General features: G+C 39.6%; 1 protein-coding gene, 1 non-coding gene and 1 pseudogene across 3 annotated transcripts; 1 reads left to right on the top strand and 2 right to left on the bottom strand.

Annotated features, from left to right (window-relative positions):
* The first annotated feature begins 730 nt into the window (after window positions 1-730).
* Window positions 731-834, top strand: LOC114233286 (U6 spliceosomal RNA). The gene has a single exon (XR_003619436.2). It is a non-coding gene; the product is annotated as a U6 spliceosomal RNA (small nuclear RNA).
* Window positions 835-4,902: 4,068 nt separating this feature from the next.
* Window positions 4,903-25,400, bottom strand: UBXN8 (UBX domain protein 8). 2 transcript variants are annotated; one of them, XM_008146202.3, is made up of 8 exons: window positions 25,176-25,400; window positions 21,138-21,260; window positions 18,087-18,157; window positions 15,177-15,299; window positions 13,160-13,297; window positions 11,259-11,300; window positions 7,425-7,499; window positions 4,903-6,324 (listed from the first exon to the last, which is right to left on the bottom strand). In XM_008146202.3, exons 1-8 carry the CDS (start codon window positions 25,261-25,263, stop codon window positions 6,157-6,159), a joined length of 828 nt encoding a protein of 275 aa, XP_008144424.2. In that variant the 5' UTR covers window positions 25,264-25,400; the 3' UTR covers window positions 4,903-6,156. The 2 variants fall into 2 exon arrangements, with proteins under 2 accessions (XP_008144424.2, XP_054576044.1); XM_054720069.1 differs by lacking the exon at window positions 21,138-21,260.
* On the bottom strand, window positions 17,008-17,881 carry LOC129150001 (60S ribosomal protein L21-like; annotated as a pseudogene).

Below are 25,400 nucleotides of genomic sequence, written 5' to 3' on the forward strand. Positions count from 1 at the left end.
TCCTCTGAGTTTCCCTGATTGCTTTGCAGCCTCCACCACCTAAGGGCTCAAAAGTATTATGATTTTGTATATCATTCAGCTGTTTCTTGTTACGGTGGGAGGAACATTCTTTGCAGCTTTCTACCTGGTACATCCTAAGTAAAAGTCCGAAACTGCTGCACATTTAGAACTTGTTATTTTTAGGACCTCAGTTTCAGTGAACTGAACAATTAACTGATTAAGGCTAAGGCTAGGCCCTCCCCCTTTTAAAGGGGAATGTCTTTTTTTTTTTACAGTTTCCTTCAGAAAAAGGTGGCTTTATGCTTTTTATTTTCTCCTCAAAATACCCCTTTTAGTACTGCTGTCATTATATAAGAACTACCTAAAATGACATGTTTTGACAACAGGCAGCTATTGTATTATTAAACTCACTCCCACATCACTCCATGGACAGGGAGTTTACAAAGAGAAGCATGAACAGAGATGAAGAGTAATAAAAGTAAGGGAAATTCTCTAAGGATATGTGGCTTGTGTGTTAGAGGTATATAGGTTATACAGTGCACTCCTGAGCATTTTGACTGTGATTTTAAATACTCAGAATATTCTTTAGTATACTGGAGATGGAGGTCTTTAACATTTTTCAGTTTTGCTTTTCCACTGAAGTATATTATTTTAAAAACAATAAACAAGCTAAGTGGAAATAGGATTCAAGTTTGTTTTCCCTAGGGCTTTTTAAAAAAATCTGAAACTAGTGCTCACTTCGGCAGCACTTATACTAAAACTGGAACGACACAGAGATTAGCATAGCCCCTGTGCAAGGATGACACGCATATTCGTGAAGTGCTCCATATTTTTAAAAAAGAATCTAAAGCTATTTTAAATCAGAATGTTATCACTTGACAGATTTACAAATCCTTTTTTAAAAAACATCTTATTGATTTTTTACAGAGAGGAAGGGAGAGGGATAGAGTTAGAAACATCTATCAAGCTGCCTTCTGCACACCCCCTACTGGGGATGGGCCCGCAACGAAGGTACATGCCCTTGACCGTAATCGAACCCGGGACCCTTCAGTCTGAAGGCCAACACTCTATCCACGTAGCCAAACCAGTTAGGGCTACAAATCTCTTTTATCTTAAGCCTGTTAGCTTTAAACATTTTATCATGAAAAATTATTTTAAAATAGAAGAGTATAAGGTACCCCAATGTACCTTTTACTTGGTTTAATGTTTATTCATCTACTAGAGGCCCGATGCATGAAATTCATGCAAGAGTAGGCCTTCCCCCAGCTGCCAGCACCAGTCCTGGCTTTGTCCGGAAGGATGTCTGGTCTAATTAGCATATTATACTTTTATTATTATAGATTAGCTCCAACTACTGTTCCCCTTCCAATTATTTTGAAGCATTCTAGTAGGTATCTTTTGAGAGGATCCTCTCTCCCCTTCTCCCCACTTCTTCCCTCCCTCTTTCCTAGCCATAATACCATCATCACACTTAGAAAAGATTTTTGATTAGTCTCTAATTTTTCCAACTAATTGCAAGAGGACCACAGTATAAAAGAATAGTATTATTAACCAAGAAGCTAAAGATTTAAAGCACGTGTAGTTACTTTGCCTAAATTCAGAGGAAGAATTAGGTTTTGTAATCAAGGAAACAATTGACCATCTATTTTTAGCCTTTTAGTTGTACTTGCAACTGATAACGTTTTTTCTATGTGGTAATAAAAAACGTATTGCCACACAAAGAAGTAGCCTTAATTACTTTTGTGTGCAAAATTGGAAGGAGGAGAGGGGGAGAACCTTCATTCCACAGATTTTAGGAACTATTTGTTAGCTACTGAAATTTTGGCTTTTTAAAAAGATAATTTGTTAATGATAATTACTTTCTGTAGTCAGTATCCTTACAAGTGGATGTGGATGGACAAATGAAAATAGACCCTGTGAAAGTCTGTGATCAGAACAGATAAGTATGAAAATGTTTCTCCTTTTTCTTTGGCATTTCTATTTGCATGTGAGTCTTTTTATATATATAATGAAGGTTCTTTTTTAAAATATATATATATTTTATTGATTTTTTAGGGAGAGGGATAGTTAGAAACATCGATGAGAGAGAAACATTGATCAGCTGCCTTCTGCATGCCCCCTACTGGGGATGTGCCTGCAACCAAGGTACATGCTCTTGACTGGAATCGAACCTGGGACCCTTCAGTCCGAAGGCCGACGCTTGGCCACTGAGCCAAACCGGTTAGGGCTGCATGTGAGTCTTATTTCAAAGAATAATGGAAGCTTACAGAATCTTTTAAAGGAATCCTGACTAAGCTATTAACAGCCACAGAAAACAAAGAACCTACCCAGAAAAGTAAGTCATTTCTAAGGACATCTTTACATTGTTGGGAAGGAAAATGCCCTATTTCTTGTAATAGTTATTTATTGCCACATAACAAATTTCCCCAAACATTTTAGCTTAAAACAACAGTTATTACTTCCCCGTTTCTGTGGGTCAGGAATCCAGGAACAGCTTAGCTGGTTGTGTGGCTCAAGGTCTCTTATTAAGTTGCAATCAAAGTGTTGGCCAGGCCCGTAGTCTCTGGATATGATTGGGGCAGCTAACAGCATGGTCTCCGTCAGAGTAATTGATGAGACACAGGAGCAATACAAGTGGTAGCCCTTTATAATCTAAGAAAGATGTATCATTCCAGCAGGTTCTTTAATAACATCCTCTCATTCAGAGTTGTTTCATTACAACTTTTTTTTTCAAGATGAGGGGAAAAAAATCTGCTTCCCAGCCAGGGCCACTGTTTTGTGGAGTTGGCATGTTCTCATGTCTGAGTGAGTGTGGATGTCCTGTCCGGGATTGGGTCCACTTGCTCCCTGAGCTGCTGGGATAGCCAGCCAGCCATGACCTTGAGTTGAAATAAGCAGATTGGAAACTAATTCTTATTTGTTTTTACTTATCTTTCTTGATCATATCTATATCTCACATTTATTTCGTTCCTATATAATAAAAGGGTAATATTCAAATCGATTGAACAGCAGAACGACCAATTGCTATGACCCACACTGACCACCAGGGGGCAGACGCTCAACAAAGGAGATGCCCCCTAGTGGTCAGTGTGCTCCTACAGGGGGTGCACCGCTCAGCCAGAAGCCCAGAAGCCTAGATGGTATATGGCCTACTACATATCTAGGCTATAGTATATAGCCTATTGCCTCCAGGCTACAAACCCACACAGCCTGTTACTGTACTGAATACTGTAGGCCATACATAGAGAAGGTACAGTAAAAATGTAGCATAAAGGATAAAAAATGGTACAATCTGGTATATAAAGCACTTAACAATGAATGGAGCTTACAGAACTGGAAGCTGCTCTGGTGAGTCCGAGAGTGAGTGGTGAGAGAATGTGAAGGCTTAGGACATCACTGTATACTGTAGACCAGTGATGACGAACCTATGACACGCGTGTCAGCACTGACACGCGTAGCCATTTCTGATGACATGTGGCCGCTGAGGCGGCCGCATGCCGAGGATGAAACATTTGCGAAATAATGTTTTTTCCTCAAAGTGACACACTACCCGAGTTATGCTCAGTTTTTTGGCGAAGTTTGACACACCACGCTCAAAAGGTTGCCCATCACTGTTGTAGACTTTATAAACACTGTACACTTAGGGCCTAAGTTTTAGGCTATAATAAATTTAAAAACATTCCTTCAATAATAAATATTAGTTTACTATAACATTTTTACTTTATAAGCTTTTTAGTTTTTTAACAACTCTTTTGTAGTAACACTTAGCTTAAAAACAAATACATTGTACAGCTGTACAAAAATATTTTCTTTATATGCTTATACATCTGGTTGCACAGGTTGTTTGTTTATACCAGCATCACCACAAATATATGGGTAACATACTGAGCGAGGACGTTATGATGGCTATTATGTCACTAGGTGATGGGAATTTTTCAGCTCTATTATAATCTTGTAGGACCATGTATATGCAGTTCATACATGCAGTCCATTGTTGACTGAAACATTGTTATGCTACCCATGATTGTACTCCATTTCTCTTAAAGTCCCAGTTCCCAAGAACCTGTTGATTATGTTAAGTGAGGACTTCTGTACTTCTGGGTAATTCTGTTGGTTATACTGATCAGCACTGGTATGTTGTGGGAGGGAACAACACAGAAGTGTGACTACCAGGACATAGGGATGGTTGGGGGCCATCTTGGAGGCCCCCTATGTCCCAACACTCTAGCACCTAGTGACTCCCTCCCTTCCAAAGCACACAGAAGACTACACCCATTAGCTCCAAGTCCAGAATTTTGTCATCTAAATCAGGTCCAGAGGCAGATGAGACTGGGCGTGTGTAGTTCTTAGTACAGCTCTCACGAACATTTCCTCCTGATCTGTAGGCCTATGAACCAGACACGTATTGCCCCTCTGCAAACCCAATACACAGTGGTGGGATAGACAGGATGACTCCGGTTAGAAAGACTGAAAATGAATGGCACACAGAAGTTACTGCCCATGAGCAGTTCTGAAGCCCATGTAGGCAAGTATTAGAAATTCCTTAACTAGAATGCAGTCCTGCTCCCTGCCAGGAAATTACACCCCAGTAGTTCCTTACTCAGCCCTCAAAGGCCTCGGTTTCACTTCTTTTACATGACAGGTAGCACGGGTTTCCAGCATAGCCATTTTCCTCAGCTGGCTTCCTGCCAGTTGAATTTGGGGGGTTCAAAGGCCTCTTTAATTTTTACATCTCTGTCTCTGTTCAAGTTATTGCTGATAGGTGACTGGATAAATAAGATGTGGAACATATATACAGTGGAATTTTACTCAGCTATAAAAAAGAATGAAAACTTACCATTTGTGACAACATGGATGGACCTAGAGGGTATTATGCTAAGTGAAATAAGTCAGACAGAGAAAGACAAATACCATGTGATTTTACTTGTATGTGGAATCTAAAAAAATACACAAACAAACAGAAACAAATTCATGGATAAAAAGAATAAACTGAGGGTTGCCAGATGGGAGAAGGGTTGGGGGTGAGAAAAAGGTGAAGGGATTAAGAAGTACAAATTGGCAATTACAAAAAGTCATGAGGATGTAAAGTTCAGCTTAAGGAATATAGTCAGTAATATTGTAATAACTACATATGGGGTCAGGAGTATTAGACTTACTAGGGAGATTGCTTCTTGAGTTATATGTCTAATCACATGCCTACTCACTATGCTGTACACCTGAAATTAATATAATATTGAATAACTGTAGTTGAAAAAAATTTTTAAATTTAAAAAAAGATCTGCAAATGATCAAAGGTGATACCTAAGAATAAGATTCACTATATGTAGAAAGCACTCCTTTCCTAACCCTTTATGTTCATATATTCCCACTAGAGGCCCGTTACATGAAAATTCATGCACTGGAGTGGGGGGTCCCTCAGCCTGGCCTGCCCCCTCTCACAGTCCGGGAGCCCTCAGGGATGGGAGGCGACCCAGCAATCAGGGGAAGGCAATGCCCCATCAACCTCTGCTGCTGCCACTGCTGGCATTGCAAGCCTCGGCTGGCCCTGGTTACCTGAGCCTCAGACAGCCCTGGGCGGCTGGGCAGCTGACATCTGAGGCTTGCCTGCACCTTGGGCGTCAGCTGGGCAGCCACCATTCAAGGCTTGCCTGTGCTTCAGGCCGGCCCTGGGCGGCTGGGAGGCTGAGGGGACTAGGGGACTCCGGAGGCAGGCCCAGCCTTGCCGCATACCTGCCATCCTGGCGGGGTTGAGGGGACTGGGTGCTGCCATCTTGTGGCTGTGGGCGCTGCCATCTTTGAGGGCGTGGCAGTCAATTAGCATATTTCCTCCTTATTGGCTGTGAACACCACCATCTTTGAGGGCGGGGCAGTCAATTAGCATATTCCCTCCTTATTTGGCTGTAGGTGCCGCCATCTTTGAGGGCAGGGCAGTTAATTATCATATTCCCTCCTTATTGGCTGTGGGCACTGCCATCTTTGCAATGGCGTGAGGGTCAATTAGCATATTCCCTCTTTATTAGATAGGATGGATATTAACACTAAAGTGTTTACTGCCTTGAGCTCAATCAAGGTATGGCATGATTTTAATGTGAATCCTTTGTTGTCCTGTAAGGTCACAACATAACTGGTTTTATGTAGAACAGGTATTCTTCATTTCTAGTTGCATGGCTCTTTTTCCTCCACATTGAGTATAGTATCCACAGTTATTCCTATGTCCTGCAGTGAACAGCCTCCCTCAACTTCCAGAGGTATTCTGGGAAAGGAAGTAGAAAGGCCATATAGGGATGTGTGGTACCCAATTTTCATCATCCAGTCAAGTAAAACCTAAAAGATAAGAAAAGTAGTTGTCAATACTGTACACTCTGGTGTCCCTCAGGGTCGTCATGATATTTTACAATTCGTTCATTGTTAAAACATGCCCCTAGGCATAATGAAACGTTTACACTTTTCAAAGGGACTTTCTGGAGTGTAAAGAAAAATAGCATATCATAAATTCTGAGATATAAATAACCTTTAATACATTTTGTTTAAGGCCCAAGGACTACTGGCACCCACAGTAGGCAGAGGCATTTAACAAATAGCAAGGCCCCAATCATAGTGAAGGGAAAGAGCTTACCTAATAATAGACAAACATGTAAATTGACCGTACCTCCACTACGCCCACCAACCAATCAGGAGTGGTATGCAAATTAACCCAACAAATATGGCGATTAATTTGCACACACAGGCGCTGAGCGACTGGGGGCGGGCGACACAGGTGTTCCACCCCACCCCCGGTCTCTCAGGGTCTCTGGGCAGCGTGGGAAGGCGGGGCTGGAGTGGAAAGAGGCAGCTTCGGGGCTAGGCTGGAGTGGAAAGAGGTGGCTTCGGGGCTGGGCTGGAGTGGAAAGGCGGTGCCGGTAGCCAGGTTAAAGAAGGCCCATTCTAGCACGAATCTTTGTGCATCGGGCTTCTAGTTATTCAGTAAAAAGATTAAGAAAAAGCAAGGGTAAAAAAGAATGAAAAAATAAAAAGATTGAGAACAAAAGTTTAGCATTTGGGGGAAAAAATGATTTGAATCATAATCTTAGCCACATCAAAATCAAGCAGGAACTAATGGATAATGGGAACAAAGTTAGTACCGGTTGCTTTGAAAGCATCTTACCCACCAAGCTGTGAGAATGTAAGTGTAACAACAACAAAAAGACAAAAAATAAACAGGAAAATGGAAAACTGAAAAAAATTTGCAGCAATCACAGTTCAAAAGCAGGCCTAATTACCTAAGTTTCTGCAACGTAGTATACATAGAAATGCCCTTTATCCTCAACATGGACTACATGTAAGTGATGAGAGCACCAGGTAACAGGTAAAACCTCTCCCACTGCATGAGAATAAACTATTGTCAGATTCAATAAAAATATTTCTCAAAATACGAATTTCCTCACCTGTGAACTGCAAGACTTAAGAAACCTTCTCCTCAGGACACTCCCACTTGGACACCGGAGAGCTACAGTAACCACCTGAGGGATAAAAATGTTCAGATAAGAATTCCAATCCACTGCTCTATGCAATTCCAAAATGATAATATCTGTGATTATAAAAACTCACGAGGGATTTTGCAGGAATTAGCTCTGAGAGAGTAGACCAACATAAAGATCCATATAAAATTCACTAAACAGAAATAATTCTGAAACTGAAAAACATCTTCCTATTGACTGAGGAGAGCCTTCCAGAGAGGACACCCGAGACTAAACAATCTGCCTGCCCAGATCACATCCAGTCTGCAATTGGGCTTCAAAAGTGACCTACCCAACCAGGAAGGTCCAGTGCCAAACACTCGATTGAAGGGAACAAAAAGTTCCCCTGTCCACTCTACTGCTGTGGGCTGTGCACCATGCTAGGCCAGCTAAGCAAAGGAGACAAGCTGAGAACGGGTCCTGGTTGCTGAGAGCTTGGAGAACTATCATGGGAGCAGTCCTGCTTTATCTGCATAATGTACTGAATTTTCCTGTAACCTTCCCTTTGATAAAACTGTCAGTAAAACAGCTATAAGGAGCTTACAAACTGCCAGTATACTAAAGGACATTCTAAAAAGAAAAGATGATTAATTAGTCATTTCTTCTGATGTTCATTATTTAACTGTCAGGAAACCCTTTCTTACAGTCTGAAGTTATGTTAGTATCACAGTATATAGAAATGGTGGTGTTTTATATATAAACATATTTTTAATTCATTTTAGAAATGAAGGGAGAGGGAGAGATATAGAAACATCAATGATGAAAGAGAATCAGATTGGCTTCCTCCTGCACACCCTCCACTGGGGGGTCGAACCCACAACCCGGGCATATGCCCTTGACCGGAATCAAACCCAGTCCAAAGGCTGATGCTCTATCCACTGAGCCAAACCAGCTAGGGTGAAATGATGGTTTTATAATAGTACCTACCCCCTTGAGGAAAGCCATATTAGAAAATATTTCCATTCAAGTAGATAAGGTATTTGACTCACATCCAAATCAGTTTAGCTGTTATTATTTCTACATAAAAGTTTTATAATAAAACAAAGAAATACAGAATAACTGAATCACAGACTAAAAGGTCAATTTTGCTTATTTTTAGAAATAAGATTTAACTTTTTAGTGATGGTTTGTTCTGTGATCTGGTCCAGAATTTAAGCCAAATGCTTTTTGAGAAACTGGGGTTAAAATATAGTGAATTAATGTTTTTTCCATTATGATTAAATGAAACTTGAGAGAAATGAACTATTATTGTTTGAAATCGAGCAACTGTTCTGTATCGTGAAAGTTGGTTGTGCATTTTCTCTTAATATTACCAACAGTGTACTGGACTGACTTATGAATGGATAAAATGCCTGGGATACAATTCAAAATTAGAAAGTACATCACTGTCACAAATGCAGATTTTTAAATTACATATAAATTAGAAGTAGCAGCAATCATTAAAATTTGGTTCCCAGGTAATTCTTAAAATGAAGTAATTCTTAAAATGATAGCATACAATAATGAAAGTGGTTACTGTGGTAATATGGTAACAGGTATTACAAAAATCAGAGTGTACTACTTCAGAAAGAACTGCACTAATTATATTTCACATCCCTCCCTCCCTTATCATAAATCAGGACCCCATGAACCCAGGTCACCGTTCGATTCCAGGTCAGGGCACACGCCTGGGTTGTGGGCTCAATTCCCAGTAGGGGGCGTGCAGGAGGCAGCTGATCAATGATTCTCTCATCATTGATTTTTCTATCCCTCTCTCTCTCCCTTCCTGTCTCTGAAATCAATAAAAGTGTATTTATTTAATGTCACCCGGGGAAATAAGACTAACAGCTTATGACTGGTTGGTAGGGAATTAAGAATTTTTGCACTGACTTCTTAGAAGTCTATAAGCAGTAAATGTACAGATGGAAAATGCCTTTCCCAATGATGATTCTGGTAGAATCAAAATATTCCAATATTTAGCTTTTCTTGATCAATGTGGAATAAAATACACCGTAAAAGTATCAAGCAGTATCAACTAACTATACATTAGTGGCATTCTTAATATTCTTAATAAAACTTTATTATAAAAGTTGCTTATACCAATTAAAACAATATATAGTGCATATATTTTACATGTGATTCTCAGGTAACAATTATTTACTATAATTCTGTTGACTTTATTAACCAAAAACAGAACAAAGAGGACCAAACATCAGAGAAGGGAGCAGGAAAGAGGGACAGTATTGCTTATAGAGTGAATAAGCGGGGAGTACTGGCTACAGCCAGAGGCCTCGGTTCTCCCAGCAGGTTCCTCAGAAACTCCTCCTGTCTGTGGCTTCAGCCTCAAGTAGGGAGATGGGATGAGTTATTTAGGTTCATTCCAGCTTGAAAATTCCATTACTCTGACATAAACTTCAAATGAGTGTAACACAAAATAGCCCCTAACAAGTACTGGAAAAGGGTAGAGAAGAAAACAAAATGGAATGACTATAAATAACTCTCTACAAGAGGAAAGCAACATCAACTGCCTCTGTAGTGGAGGTTCCTCAACCTCTTTAGGGACAGAAGATCTGAGATTGGGGGAAAAGCACCGTCCTTTTACATATAACCACAAAAAGGTATAATTTAAAAGGATTCGCTGACAACCTGAGGTCTATAATCCATGCACCTGCTGTTGTGTAAAACAATTTCATGTGTTTTAAAGCCAGAGTAAATTCATCAAAGGAGTTCCCTGTCAAACATGAGCTATATTTAAATACTCCTGTATTATACATTGTTGTCATGGATACCAACCCAGAGCTTGACAAGAAGTGAGAATGTTTGTCAGGACAGACAAATCATAGGCATGAATTTATCACGTATAACGGGGAGGAATTATGTGTGTGTGTTTTAAAAAAACAACATTGTGTTTCTCCTGCATTACACACTTCATTATCTCTATTTCTGTAGGACTTTTGGATTTTCCTCTGACATCCAAAGTTCTAAACTTAAATGTTACAAAATGTGTTGACAAAAATGAGACACTCCCAATGGCTTTCTTGACTGTTGCAAAAATGATTTTTAAGGCGTCTAACAGTCACTGAGCTCTAGTAATGGAAAACCACTAGGGCTCTCCTTTGCCTAAATGACTTAATGGCTTTAAAGATATGTGCTCGAGGGCATTGGAGATGTGTCTAAAACTAAGCTGGGCAATGGCCGAACGGCAGCTTAGATAATAACAAAGCACCTGGGCAGAAAGCAGCTCAATACAGAGTGGGATTCAGTCCGACCCTGCCTCCCAAACAGCAAACCATCCTTCCATTCAAACATCTAAAAAGTAGCTGCATTCTTTGCTTTCTCTTTTTTAAGGGGAAAATTGCAATTTGAAGTCATCTGCCTATTTTCATCTTTTAATTAAGGAACTCATTTGCTGACTTGAAGTTCTGGAAAAGCCCGTAATATATATATGTATATATATATATTTTTCCCCCAACTGAATTTATTGGGGTGACATTGGTTATAAAATTATATAGGTTTCAGGTGTACAATTCTATAGAAAAGCCATGTATTCTAACTCTGCCTAAGCTCTAAAAACACACTCAGTAGACATCAGGGCTGCCAAAACAGGACATGAGGGGCGGGCGGGGGTGTTTGATATTACCATATTCAAAACAAGACTAGTTACAGTGCAATCACAGAAACACGTATGCTATCTTCACTTTCAAAACCCAAATTTAGACAAGATATACTCGATGTTAAAGGAAATAGAAAATATATTTAATTTTTAAAGAAAGAAAATCTTACTTCTTCAGCTGTTTCAGAGGGTTCTTCAGGTAAATCTGGAACCTAAGGAAAAGTAAGTATTAGTAATCCTATATAATAAAAGGCTAATATGCAAATCAGCCAAACAGTGGAACGACCAGTCGCTATGATGTGCACTGACCACCAGAGGGCAGATGCTCAATGCTGGAGCAGCCTCCTGGTGGTCAGTGCGCTCCCACAGGGGGACCACCACTCAGCCAGAATCCGGGCTCATGGCTGGCAAGCACTAAGGATGTCCGACTGATGGCTTAGGCCTGCTCCCTATGGGCTCCTGGACTGCAAGAGGGTGCAGGCCAGGCTGAGGGACTGCCCCCCCCCCACCCCGAGTGCACGAATTTTATGCATCAGGCCTCTAGTAGGAATATAAACATTTTGAAGAAAAAAATTATCGATAAAAAGAGTTACTTTTCAATATAGAGTTTAAATACATCGAAGCTTAATGAAATATTTTCATATTCACTTGTAAGCTTACAATGCGAATGAGAGCTCAATTAAACATTTTTGGGTAAGCAAACTTGTGCTAACAAAAGATCATAAAAATAGGATTTTAAGATGACAGCTACCAATCTGTACATATTTCATTAAGACCCCAAAAATAATTTAGGTTCATACATATATACATTTTAAGATGAGTGCATATTTTTCTTCACTGGCAATTCTACAGGACTGGTTAACAACCATTCACTTTGGTTGCTTTCATGATTTACTTAATGCTTCCCTGTTTTGGTTAATCTCTTTAAAAACCAGGTGTTCAGACCATTTTCTCTCATTAAAATACTTATTACCAACAATTTCACCTCTAGGTACACGTTTTGTTGTTTAATACCATAGAATTCCACGTTTTATAACTTTTCATCTAACTAATATTAATTGCATTTATTAAATAAACCATTTGTTTTCCTTTGATATCAAAAGCATGTGACAGTCAAAGCAAAGAATCTTGAATTTTTAACTAGTCCATCCAGTTCATTAGATCTTTTGAAATATAAGAAATAGTTCCATGAACTGATTCTCACCCTCAAGCTCCATTAAGGCATCAGGAAACCTCAGATTGAAAAGAAATACATTAGAAACCACTTTCAAGGATGGCATAGATAACCTATCAGCTTTCCTTAAGAGGCGGTAAAAACAGACTTCTTATTTCCAATCTTTGCTAGCTTCAAATTTACTTAAGGATGAAAAGTTTGAAAGGAAAGATGGAATAATAAACCTGTGCACTGTTCCAAAGTGAATGGTCACTGACCCATTCCCTAGAAGTGCCACTGAGGAAAATGACACACTCATGTTAATTGCAGCCACCCACTAAATATGGCTTAACCATGTCTTAGCTACCCATAGGGATGTTTCCTTAGTAAACATTATATTTTTTATTTCTACATAACCAAATTACTTCCTCAAAAAGAACTGAGTATTTTCTAAATCTATTATCATTTCTCGTCATAGCTTCCTTCTAAGTTTGGTTCAGAACACTAACATTAAGCAGGGAAAGTGACCCTTAGCCCTAACTGATTTGGCTCAGTGGATAGAGCATCGGCCTTTGGACTCAAGGGTCCCAGGTTCAATTCCGGTCAAGGGCATGTACCTTGGTTGAGGGCACATCCCCCCTGGGGGGTACGCAGGAGGCAGCTGATTGATGTTTCTCTCTCATCGATGTTTCTAACTCTCTATCCCTCTTCCTTCCTCTCTGTAAAAATCAATAAAATATATTTTAAAAAAAGAAAAAAAGAAAGTGACCCTTAATGAAGGCGAACACTTTGTAAATTAGTGGGAAAACATCTGGATTAAAAAGCCAGTCCTTCTTCCCTCAGTGTACCACCTCACCCAAGAACAAGGTTCCTGCCATACCATGAGACAGTGCAATGAGCAGGCATTAAGTAACCAACCTCCTTCTGCGTGGGCTGTTCAGCAGGTGGTGAAACCTTGGTTGAAGGCTTAGGCAAGTTCCGTCTCTTTGCTGCTTTTCTGTTTGCTGTTTCAACAGATGTCTGACTGTCATTTTCAACCGTCAAATCTTCATCACCCTAGTCAAAAACAACGGACAATTTCTAAAGAGTTGCTTCCTATCAACTGTATTCACAATGGTTATTTCTCTTACCCTGATGGCATGCCAGTAGAAAATATAATTAAGTCCCTATAAGATCCAGAAAATTAAAGCATTATCTCCGTAGACAGGAAAACATGGAGCTTAACATCTTGTAGACACTACCCTTATCCAGCGCTGGTGTTCGGTCTGATAGATACAAGGCTGAGACAGGCCTTTCCATTTTAATTGACTCCCAAGGTTTTCAGTAGGATGGAAGAAAGAAGAAAACCTGGAGATATCCTTTCCTCCTTTCAGTAAAGGAAGCAAGGCAGAGCAAGGAATGCTGCCTTAAACGGCTGTGAACATAGTACATATATGTAAAAACATGTCTCTCAAGCATGTCAAACTCACATGCGGCCCGCTGGCCGTGAGTTTGACATGCTTGCGTGATGCAAAACTTCCATAGCTAAATGCAGCCCTAATATCTTGTCATATGTACATATGCTTTAGTTCTCAAACTAAAACTTTGAGCTTCCATTTGAATTAATCACTTTAGGAGGCAAAGGATTTTATTCCAGAATCATAAAGATTATTTTTATTAATATTATGTATTAAAATTTCTTCCTTGGCAAGATAATTCACTTAAGTGTCAAATTCTCGAATGTATACTTATTAGCTCACTAATGTCTTTCTTCCATATCCACTGACCTTCTAAAAGTTCTCTTTATCAGACTAAAATGGCCACCATTTTGATGGGCGGCTTTCCCCATTCCTCTATCCTAAGAGAAGTTGTGGAAGGAGCATAGGGAAAGGAAGTCGAGAAATCCTGATGCTGAACAATTAACTGACCAAACGTAAGCCACTTCACTGCAAATTCTGGGGCTGGATCAGCTGAGAGAGACTTTCTTTCAGCTCTACATTCCAATGCTCATGTTCTTTGATAGTCCTGAGAGCCTTACCTTATAAATAACACTGAAGGTCCACCCAGTCCAACTTCTTGTTGTCCCCACTAGCCATGGTACTACTAGTGCCATGAAGATACAGTGTAAAAGCAAGGGACAGAATGACTAATTCACACTGTGACCATTTCAGAAAGAGACATGGCAGGCTAAAATAAGGCTAACAAAACTGAACAAAAGGCAAATTCAACTCAGAAGTGAAATCCCCATATGGAGCAGGTGCATTTGCATTAATTTTATTACCCACCCTTGATTATTTAATGATATATTTACCATTATGCAATGAATAAAAACTGATTCTGCTTCACTATCGAAATCCTGTTCACCTTTACTAAGTCATTTTCTGTACAACATGGTGACAGGTGCAGTATAAACAAAAAGCAAATAAGTTTTGGGGACAGAAATAAGGTTACACATAAAGTCTACAGCCAGTTATTCTAAAACCTAATTCATTTATAAATATCCTTTTTCCTCTGTAAGAAAACGAAATTATAAACTTCCAGTAGCAAATGACAAAATTCGTATTTGAGGCCAAAGGAAAAAAAGAGTCAAAGGTTAATTTGGCTTTACAAAGGAAGAGCCAAACAAAGTGAATATAATGTGAGCTTATAATACCTTGGAGATCTCCCTTGAGGAAAAATATGAATTCCCTCATATGAAACACAGTGACAGAGTCCATAGTTTTCATAAAGATTACCTTATGTCAGAGCCTTTCAAGGCTCTAAGTTACATGTTCTTAGGCACTTAACTGCTCAACACACAAATATGCTGAATAAAAATTGATATATAACCACTAATAAAAAATCCTAAAAATGGCTGCATTAACAGGTTAGCATCATTTGCAATTTAAAAAATCAATATATGTAAAACAAAACATAAGTAATAGAATTCAAAATATAAAATGGAATATTTCCTAACCCCAAGTTTATGACCATGGCTTAACTTCCAGGTTTCACCCGTCATTCGATAAAAGCGCTCTTCCAGTTTTTTCAATTTCATTTCCTGATGAGGTTTTAGAACATTCTCTACGTATCTGCTGGCCTGTTCAAAAAAGTAAATTAGGTGTTGTTACTATACATTAACATTCCTAAGATTTTACAGTCTATAAAGTTGTCAGTAAGAACCAACTTAGAAGTTGTTTTCACATTAACTCAATTTTGCCAAAAAAGCAACATCTACCACCTTTGCATCACTCTCTAAACATTTGCATTTGTACATAATGCAAATAAAAACAAATGTTCTATACGTTTGTTTGTATGGCAGTTGCCTCTATATCCTTTAATGTACTTTCAATGCAACAAAAACTGAGGGCTGGAGATGCAAAGATTCCTTCTAGGAGCTTAAAGTCAGGACAATCTGTCCAAGACATGAACTCATTTGGGAGAACATTAATTGATAGCTCGATCATGTTAAAGTAGAAACTATTTTTGGACTCCAAATTTCATTACTGATGAAATAAATATTACAATCCCCAAACCACTATATGTGAGGGCAGTTGGAGGAGTGGTAACTGATATAACATCTAATTAAAGAAGAAAGACCTCAAATCAGTAAACTTTACATTTAAAAAAACTAGAAATAAAAAACCTAAACCCAGCCCTAACCGGTTTGGCTCAGTGGATAGAGCGTCGGTCTGCGGACTGAAAGGTCCCAGGTTCGATTCCCTTCAGGGGCATGTGCCTTGGTTGCGGGCACATCCCCAGTGGCAGGTGTGCAGGAGGCAGCTGATCGATGTTTCTCATCGATGTTTCTAACTCTCTTTCCCTCTCCCTTCCTCTCTGTAAAAAGTCAATCAAATATATTTTTTTAAAAAACAAAAAACTAAACCCAAAGCTAGAATAAATAAGGAAGCAAACAATGAAGATTACAAGAGATAAAAACATACAGAATTCTAGAAAACAATATAACCAACAAAACCAAAAATGGATTAGTTGAGAAGATGAGTAAAATTGACAAACCTATAACTTGACTAAGAAAAAATAACATCAGAAATGAATATGGGGATATTACTACCAACCTTATAGAAATAAAAAAGAATATAACAGAATACTTAGATAACCAAAATGAAATGGACAAATTCCTAGAAATATACAAATTATCAAAACTGACTCAAGAAGAAACAGGACAGACCTAAGGAGAGATTGAATCAGTAATTACAAACCACCAAAGAAAAACTCAGGACCAAATGGATTCACTGGTTAATTCTATCATAGTTAACACTGGCAGCACTATTCACAATAGCCAAATGGAGGAGACAACCTAAATGTGCCGAGAACCAATTCCAGCATGTAGTAATGACAAGAGTTCCATCAAAAGGTTGATGGGACTTGGGCGGCTCAACAAGGGTGAGCCACATATGTAACTTACCTGTTGGAAACAGCTAAATGGCACTTCCCCCAAACTTGAATAGGATTGTTAACTGCCAGACAGCTCAGGGCATTTTATTGCCTCCTGTTGGCCAAACACCTGAACAGCTGTAGGCTATTCCCCAAACTGATAATGCTTCTGCATTCTACCCTTTGATACCGTACCCTTTGAAGTGTATATTTCCACCTTGCCTTAGGATAAATCGTGTTGAATAAAAGCATGGGTCCTTGGTCAAGGGAGAGTCTTCAGTTCCTTTTAGCTGAAGCTCCTCTGACCCCCAATGCCTTTCAAAAATATCTTTCCTCCTTGGACTCCTTCTTAATCATCTATGCACAGCCCCTTTCTCCAGAATGCTGAACCCTTTGTAAGGCTGGGAAAAGAACCCCAGCATAAATGTCCATCAGAGAATAAATGAATAATTAAATTTTGATAGTTCCAGGCAATAGAAAATCACTCAGCCATAAAAATTAATGAAGTTCTGATACATGCTTTATGGATGAACACTGGAAAATATGCTAAGTGAAAAAAGCCAGACACAAAAGGCCATGTTGTATGATTTCATTGTATGCAATATCCAGAACAGATAAATACATCCAAACAGAAAGCAGATTGGTGGCTGCCAGAGGATGAAAGGAGGGGAAATGAGGAAGTAACTGCTTAATGGGTATGCGTTTTCTTTTCTTCCTTTCTTTTTTTGTTACATTTATCATGCCATGAATTCATAGGGAATGGGTTCCAGCAGCACAGGCCCCTTCCCATTGGTTCTCACAAAGTGTGCTTCTCTTGAGTGGAGCAGGCTCACACTTCAGATGAACCCAGGTACCTTCCTCTTTGGCTTCCTTCTTTTCTAGTCACTTTCCTTCCCACTTTTCAGGAAGCTATCTCGGCTCTTCGAGTGCTTACCATGCTCAACAGGTACAGACATTCTCTTGGCAAGAACCTTGCCCTTGTTTGTTTACGACAGGGCCCACCACATGGGGGTGACGTTGTACTCTTCCAGTTTGCCAGAGAAACATTTGTGGGGCATTCTGAACAGTGCCCAACCCCTTGATGTCTACAATATCACCTTACTTGTAGATTCACAATGTATTCTGCCAAAGGAGCCACTCCAGGTTTTCTAATAGGCCTTGAGTCTTGAGAACATACAGCGGATGCCTTTCTTCTTTCCTTTGTGTTAGTCATTTTGGTGAATTAAATGGAAGATGGCAGTTCTGGCTGAAAGGTGGGGTTTTCTTTGGAGGTGAAGAAAATGTTTTGGAACTAGATAGAGGTTGTGGTTGCACAACATTGTTACTGTTAATGCCACTGAATTGTACCCTTTAGAATGATTAATTTTAAATCACTGAATTTGACCTCAATAATTTAAAAAATCTGAGCACAGACAGCAATACACCTAAATTTTAAATGCCCCAGATATTTTTGTATTCTTTCTAGGTATATTCGCTAAAAATTATGCTTTACCTTTTCACCCTGTGCCTCTTGTTGTTTTTTTCTCGCCAGTTTTTGCCTTTGCCCATTCTTCTCTTCTTCATCTAAGACATCAAAACATAGAAGTGTTTTTTTAATTCCCAAGTATCAATAAGTTGAATGCTATTTTCTCTGAAAATAGTCTGTAGATCTTAAAATTTTTTTAGACAAGCCTTCAAAAAACAGATATTCTGAAATAATGAGAACAGTTGAAACTAAGAAATCTGTAAGTAAATTCAGTAAGAAGAGGTCTTCTCTGAAACAAGAATTATAATATGTGTTAGTATTATATGTTATAGTTCTGGTGAGGAGGCTTCAAGAAAGCTTATGATGGGCATATGACAGTAGGAAAGATAAAAAGTGTGTGGGTAGACTTATTTTTTTATTCATTTTAAGAAAATTTGACAATAACTAGGCCCTCTACACAGTTTCAGCCTTCAGTGATGATTATGTCTCAAAACTGTCCACTAAAAATGTACCAAAATGACTTACACTCCCGGCAACAAAAAGGTACAACTTAAGGTAAGACACTGTCTTATTTATAAAACGTAGAATAGTTGACCTGATAGTTTAATATATGCAGCAAATATCCTCCTCATATCAAAATGTGTTTCATATAGAGTTGCTTAGAGAATCTACAGGGAGTTATTTCCATTTTCCAATATAGTAATTTGAAATATAAGAGATCAAATCATTTACCAAAACAAGAAAAATTTCCAAAATCTATGTTTAGGAAACATCCACATTGTCTCTTATGTGAGGGTTGAATAGTGTAAACTTTTAGGATTATGGTTTTATTCATAGTTAATCTGAAAGGGCTATACATTAAACACTGATCATTTTCCTTTTGTATTTATTTACATTTACATTTACATAAACAAGAAAGCATAATGCCCCAAATTCATTATTGGCAAACTTCTAATAGGCTATAACAATGTAGGCATAAGTTTTAGGATTAATCTGTTCTGAGGCAAACTACAATATTGTTTTAAAAGGCTTCTAATACTACCCCAGAAGGATTTTGTATCGCCCAGAAGGAACACCTTGAGAAAGACAGACTTGCTGGTGGCACTTGTGTGTTCCACGCTGCAAGCGTGACAGACCCTGCTCATCTTTGACGAACTCTCTCATGCCTTGTGCAGGGTGGCCAACTTAGCAGATTTTGTGAAAATTGCTCACCCTGAGCCAGCATTCAGAGAGGCAGCTAAAGAAGCTTGTAGAAGAATTGGGACAATGGTAGACATGTTTAACATAAATGTGGAATTATATAAAAACTAGAGGCCTGGTGCATGAAAATTCATGCACTGGAGGGGGGTCCCTCAGCCCAGCCTGCCCTCTCATAGTCCAGGAGCCCTCAGAGGCAGGAGGCAACCCAGCGACCAGGGGAAGGCGACGCCCCATCACACCTCTGCTGCTGCCACTGCCAGCAGCTCAAGCCTTGGCCAGCCCTGGTAACCTGAGCCTCGGGCGGCCCTGGGCGGCTGGGCAGCTGCCATCCGAGGCTTGCCTGCACCTCAGGCCGGCCCTGGGCAGCTGGGGGGCTGAGGGGACTGGGGGACTCTGGAGGCAGGCGCAGAACAGCCGGGCCCGTGCTACACACCTGCCACCCCGCAGGGAGCTGCCATCTTGTGGCTGTGGGCGGCGCCATCTTTGTGAGGGCATGATGGTCAATTAGCACATTCCCTCTTTGTTAGACAGGATTTTATTCTGGCATTTTATTTATTCACTTATGTATAGTTAGGTGCTCTTAATTTTAGGAAACTATGCTTGTTCTTAGTTTAGTTTTTTTTTAATAAGTGAGAATTTGTATTAGAAGCCTTTGATAAGCTAGTAATTTTTGGAAATCCTATCTAAGGTGCAGGCAAGCCTCGGATGGCGGCTGCCCAGCCGCTCAGGACCAGCCCGAGGCTCCAGTAACCAGGGCCGGCCGAGGCCTGTGCTGCCAGCAGTGGCAGCAGCAGAGGTGTGATGGGGGCATCACCTTCCCCTGATCGCCGGGCCGCCTCCCACCTCTGAGGGATCCTGTACTGTGAGAGGGGGCAGGCCGGGCTGAGGGGACCCCCCCCCCCCAGTCCCCGCCATGCATGAATTTTCATGCACCAGGCCTCTAGTGAAAAATAACTTAGGATAAAAAGTCTTTAGAGATGAATGATATGTATATTTAACATTTGTATAATAGTTTATAAGGTGTACCTATCAAACAGCAGTTAAGCTGCACAATTTAAAATGAGAATTTTCAATGTACAAACCTAAAAGTTATATAGTTTTGAATATATAAGGAAAATATATGATTTCTCAAAAAATGTTGGGATTTATGGTCCATTAAAAATCACGCCTCAAGTTGTAATGATTACTCTACTTTGAAATTACACTGCAAATTAATGGTAAAATGGTTCTTATTGTGCCAAGTTCTAGAATATATAAAGGAAACATTTCATTAGAAAAGTATATATCCCAAGAAGCCAGAAACACCAATCAGAAAGGATATATGCACCCCTATGTTCATAGCAGCACAATTTACAATAGTTAAGATTTGGAAACAGTCTAAGGGCCCATCAGCAGATGAGTGGATTAAAAAACTATGGTACATCTACACAATGGAATACTACACTGCTGTAAAAAGGAAGGAACTTTTACCATTTGCAACAGCATGGATGGAACTGGAGAGCATTATGCTAAGCGAAATAAGCCAGTTAGAGTAAGATAAATATCACATGATCTCACTCATATGTGGGACATATGAACAATATAAACTGATGAACAAAAACAGATCCAGAGACAAGGTAACACTGAACAGATTGTCCAACCTCAGAGAGAAGGCAGGGGAGAGGAGTTAGAGATCAGCCAAAGGACTTGGTATGCATGCATATCGGTATAACCAATGGACACTGACACTGGGGCAGTGGGGACTTGTTCTGAGAGGTGGGAGTGGCGGGGGGGTGAGGGGGAATCAATCATGGGAAAAAGGAGACATATGTAATACTTTAAACAATAAAAAAAATTTTAAAAGAATAGTATAAAAAGGTAGATAAACAATAAACTTACCTTTCAGATGAACTTGGGAAGGTTTAAATGAGTTAAGCCATGAGGTAGTCACAGAAATAATTAAAGTAAGAAGAGCAAGCAGTAAGAAAATCCGGCCACACAGCAAAATTATATCTTTAATTCCTTATAAAGGAAAAAAATTAAAATTAAAAACACTTTTCTTGATACTACTAATAAGTAATAACAAATTAGAAAATTATTTGTCCTAGAAAAATACAGTAAAATTTAAATTATGCAACTGTCTTATGATTTTTCATATCCTTTAGGCACCAAAATTCATCATGTTCGTCAATACCAAAAAGTTTTCAGAAAACAATTCTAGAGCCTCTTTTGTCTCAGTAATATAAGTTTAATGCAAGTGACTATCTACATTATAAATATTAGTACTATCATTAATGCATAAATTCTGGTTTCCCTTCTGCCCAGAGGAGATAAAATTATCCATATATTTAAAAAGTAAATGATGGTGATGTTATCATCTTTTCAAATTCTAATTCTATTTAAAAAGTCATTCACACACACACACACACACACACACACACACACACACAGTCATTTCCACTGAAACACTAATGTCTTATTTCTCACCGTTATATTTTGAAACTGTACTTTATTTCTCTTTTGCATGTGTGTGTACACTTTATGTCTCAATTTGGTCATTTGTAAATAAAATTACTATATATGTGTTTGCCTAGAAAAAAATCAGGATTTTGGTTGTACATATTGTTTTAAGAACCAAGATTAAAATTAAGTCAGCAAAAAAGTGCCCACTTTATGTAATATAATTTGCTAAATGGTGAAGGAATGGAGCTATAAAGTTGGATTACAAATGGTTTCTACCTGCCAGGAATTTTTAGTTTAATTTTGTAAGTCTCAAAAATTACCAGGCAGAGGTACAGAGGAAACATTTTACCAATGTGATGTGGCTAGTAGTTAGTGAATTAACTAAAAATTAAAGAAGGAATTATATAAGCAGACAGATATATATTTACAATTATATTTTTTGCATTAGAGTCCCTCCAACTTTTGACAGCATTAACTACTGATTCAGGTATTGCTCAATACAACAAGTAAATCTGGGGTAACTGGCCATTACAAAAGTAATTTCATACTAGAGTACTGGTATTTAAAGAAACCACTCAGTTATGGGATTTATGTTCCATAATATTGCTTTCTGTTCTAACAAGCAAGCAATTTGCAAATGTTATATGGGAATAGAAAATAATTAGTTTGTGTGTACACTTTTTAGGTAAAAAAAATTTTTTAAAAATTTTGTAACTACTCTCAAGAGCCCATATGCAGGTCATTTAAAGGATAACAAGTGTGAGGAACCAGCATTAAAATTTACTTGTACTTAGCTTGAGTACAAGTAAAAATGCATTGGCAATGAAGGCTTTTATACAGTAGAAAAAAACAGGGATCATTTTTCAATGTATGTCCAAAAATACAGCCCAGTGGAATGAATGGGTCTCGGAATTCTACTCCCCACCACCCCCTGGAAATTCAATTAACAGCTCCAGCTAAGAATATCAATATCTTTAAGTACAGTTTCACACATAACTAACCCTGTAGCTGCTGCATTGGGATGTATGATTGGTAAAACAGACTTAAATACTGTCAATGGATAATCACAGAACCAATATCAAGGCAGCCGATCAACGTTGATGTTACTCTCCCATCGATGTTTCTCTCTCTCTCCCTCCCTTTCTCTCTAAAAATCACTAAAAATATACTAATTTTTTTTAAAAAGTAAATGACCATAATTTCACAACTTGAGAGAGGATTCTAGGAAAAAGGAGTTAAGTGAAAATTAACGGAACTAGGTGGAGATGTTGTCAGGGACCCAGCTGCATTTTCTATAACTTTTGGCCTACCTTTATTAATTTAGAGATTATGATTAAGTGCTGGGACTACAAAAACAAATTAGATTGGTCTCTGCCCTCAACAGGTGTACAGAAGTGTGGTCAGAGCTGATTGTGTGAACAGATATCCTTCTGCAACCTCAACAACCACCTTCTTATTGACCTGTGACTCAAATATTAGTGCAAAGTAGAAGATTCCAAATGGGCAGAGTAGAGGTGGACGCTGTAGCGGTAAAGGAGCAAAGTGAATTCTGTAATAGGTAAGTGTGAATTTAACATTTCTATAGGGCATTCCCAAAAATGTATACACACACTACGAATAATTATAAAGACAGTGTTTATTAAAATACATTTCATTTTCAAAATTGAGCTATCAGCTGTTAAAGTGTGTATACATGTTTTGGGTACATCTGTATATCTCATTTCGATAAAGGTCTTGTTAGATTTCAATACATCTTGAGTTGAATCAGGCTTCTGGAGGGTCTTTGTAAAATTTTTTTTTAATATATTTTATTGATTTTTTACAGAGAGTAAGAGAGAGGGATAGAGAGTTGGAAACATTGATCAGCTGCCTCCTGCACACCCCCCCACTGGGGATGTGCCCGCAACCAAGGTACATGCCCTTGACTGGAATCGAACCTGGGACCTTTCAGTCCATAGGCCGACGCTCTATCCATTGAGCCAAACCGGTTTCGGCAAATTTTTAAAAAGCATTTTATTTTAATTTCTTTTCTCAACTTTTTAAAATTGATTTTGAAGTGGGAGAGGAAGAGAAAGAGAGAGAAATGTGGATTTGTTGTTCCAGTTATTCATGCATTTCTTGGTTGCTTCTTGTATGTGGTCTGACCAGGAACTGACCTCACAACCTTAGTGTATTATTTTATTTCAAGGAACATTCATGGGTACCTGACTTCTTAGGAGTGGCTGAGGGAGAATGGAAAGACAGGAAATAGTAAAGCTGAGTTTCATCATGGTCTCTAACTTTAGAACCAGGTTTAATGAGGAGATACCCAAACTGACCCCTTATAAGTCCAAAAATGGACTGATGTTCCACAGGGCCACCATTTTCCTTTATTGATGGCACTACCAACTACTTGGCTTTGTTCCACTCACATGTAAGACATCCTTGAATGCCTCCTTTCCCTTTTCCCAGACTACTCATCAATAAACCCAGTTGGTTGTACTTTGTAAATATCCCAAATCTGTGCACATTTCATCAGTTATCATCCTCGTCTGGGCTATCATCACTACTTGCCTACTTCCAAACCTAAGCTGCCCCGCTGCTTCCACTCCAGCTTCCTTCCTGAAAATTCTCCACACTGACTGGAGTGACCTGTTTAAAACCTTAGGGCACCTTACTCCCTACATCTCAGTTTCCTCAACTGTTACTAGGGTTGTAAGAGTACCCAGATTAGCCCTAACTGGTTTGGCTCAGTGGATAGACCATAAGCCTACAGACTGAAGGGTCCCAGGTTTGATTCCGGTCAAGGGCATATACCTTGGTTGCGGGCACATCCCCAATGGGGGATGTGCAGGAGGCAGCTGATCAATGTTTCTATGTCATCGATCCCTCTCCCTTCCTCTATGTAAAAAAAATATATTTTTAAAAAAATATAATAATTTTTTTTTTTTAAAGAGTACCCAGATTGGAGAATGAATGAAAGAGCACTTAGTGTTAGGCTCATAACAGGTGATCTAACAGGTGCTCAATGAATGCATCCTCAGCCACTCTCCTCCCCCATATTCTCCCCGACCAGCCAATGGTCTTCATCCTTTTCCTCCAACACGTCACAATTCTTTGTGTCTGGAGTGTCTTTGCCCCAGGTTTTCAAAGCGGTGGCTCCGGATCATTCAAATCTCTCTAGATTCCTCAGGAGGCCTACGTCACATTGCCCTGGTGATTTCCTTTGGAGCATCCAACACAACTGAAAGTGGTGTCTACGTTTGTCCCTTTGCTTTCTGCGTCTGTCCCCTCCTTCCACGCGAAAATACGCCAGATCTGCAGGGACATTTTTCTCGCCGAGTGTCCCCCGCGAGAGTGGGGAGGGACCCGGCGCCGGAAGCGGGACGTGGGCGCGATGCAGCCTGGGAGTCGTAGTCAACGCGGGTACTTGTACGTCACACTCGTGGGAAAGATACCTGGTGTGGGCGCTCAGCGGGAAACACCAACACTTACCCAGGTCGGGGATCCCACGCCGCAGCTCCAGACACAAGAGGGGAAGCGCAGAGAGGAGGAAAATGCCCACGACCCCGCGGGCTGCCATGGCGGCGAAAGGCCCTCCCCTTCCGGTTCCGCCCCCGGGGAAGGCGGAGTGGAGCCCTCGCCTAAGAGGGCGGGGTCTGGGGCAGCGTGTTAGAGCCTAGGGCCCTGTCGGTGCGCAGACTGAGTGTAGCCCCTGTT

Source organism: Eptesicus fuscus, chromosome 8, assembly GCF_027574615.1.
Source record: "Eptesicus fuscus isolate TK198812 chromosome 8, DD_ASM_mEF_20220401, whole genome shotgun sequence".
In the NCBI taxonomy this organism is placed as follows: Eukaryota; Metazoa; Chordata; class Mammalia; order Chiroptera; family Vespertilionidae; genus Eptesicus; species Eptesicus fuscus.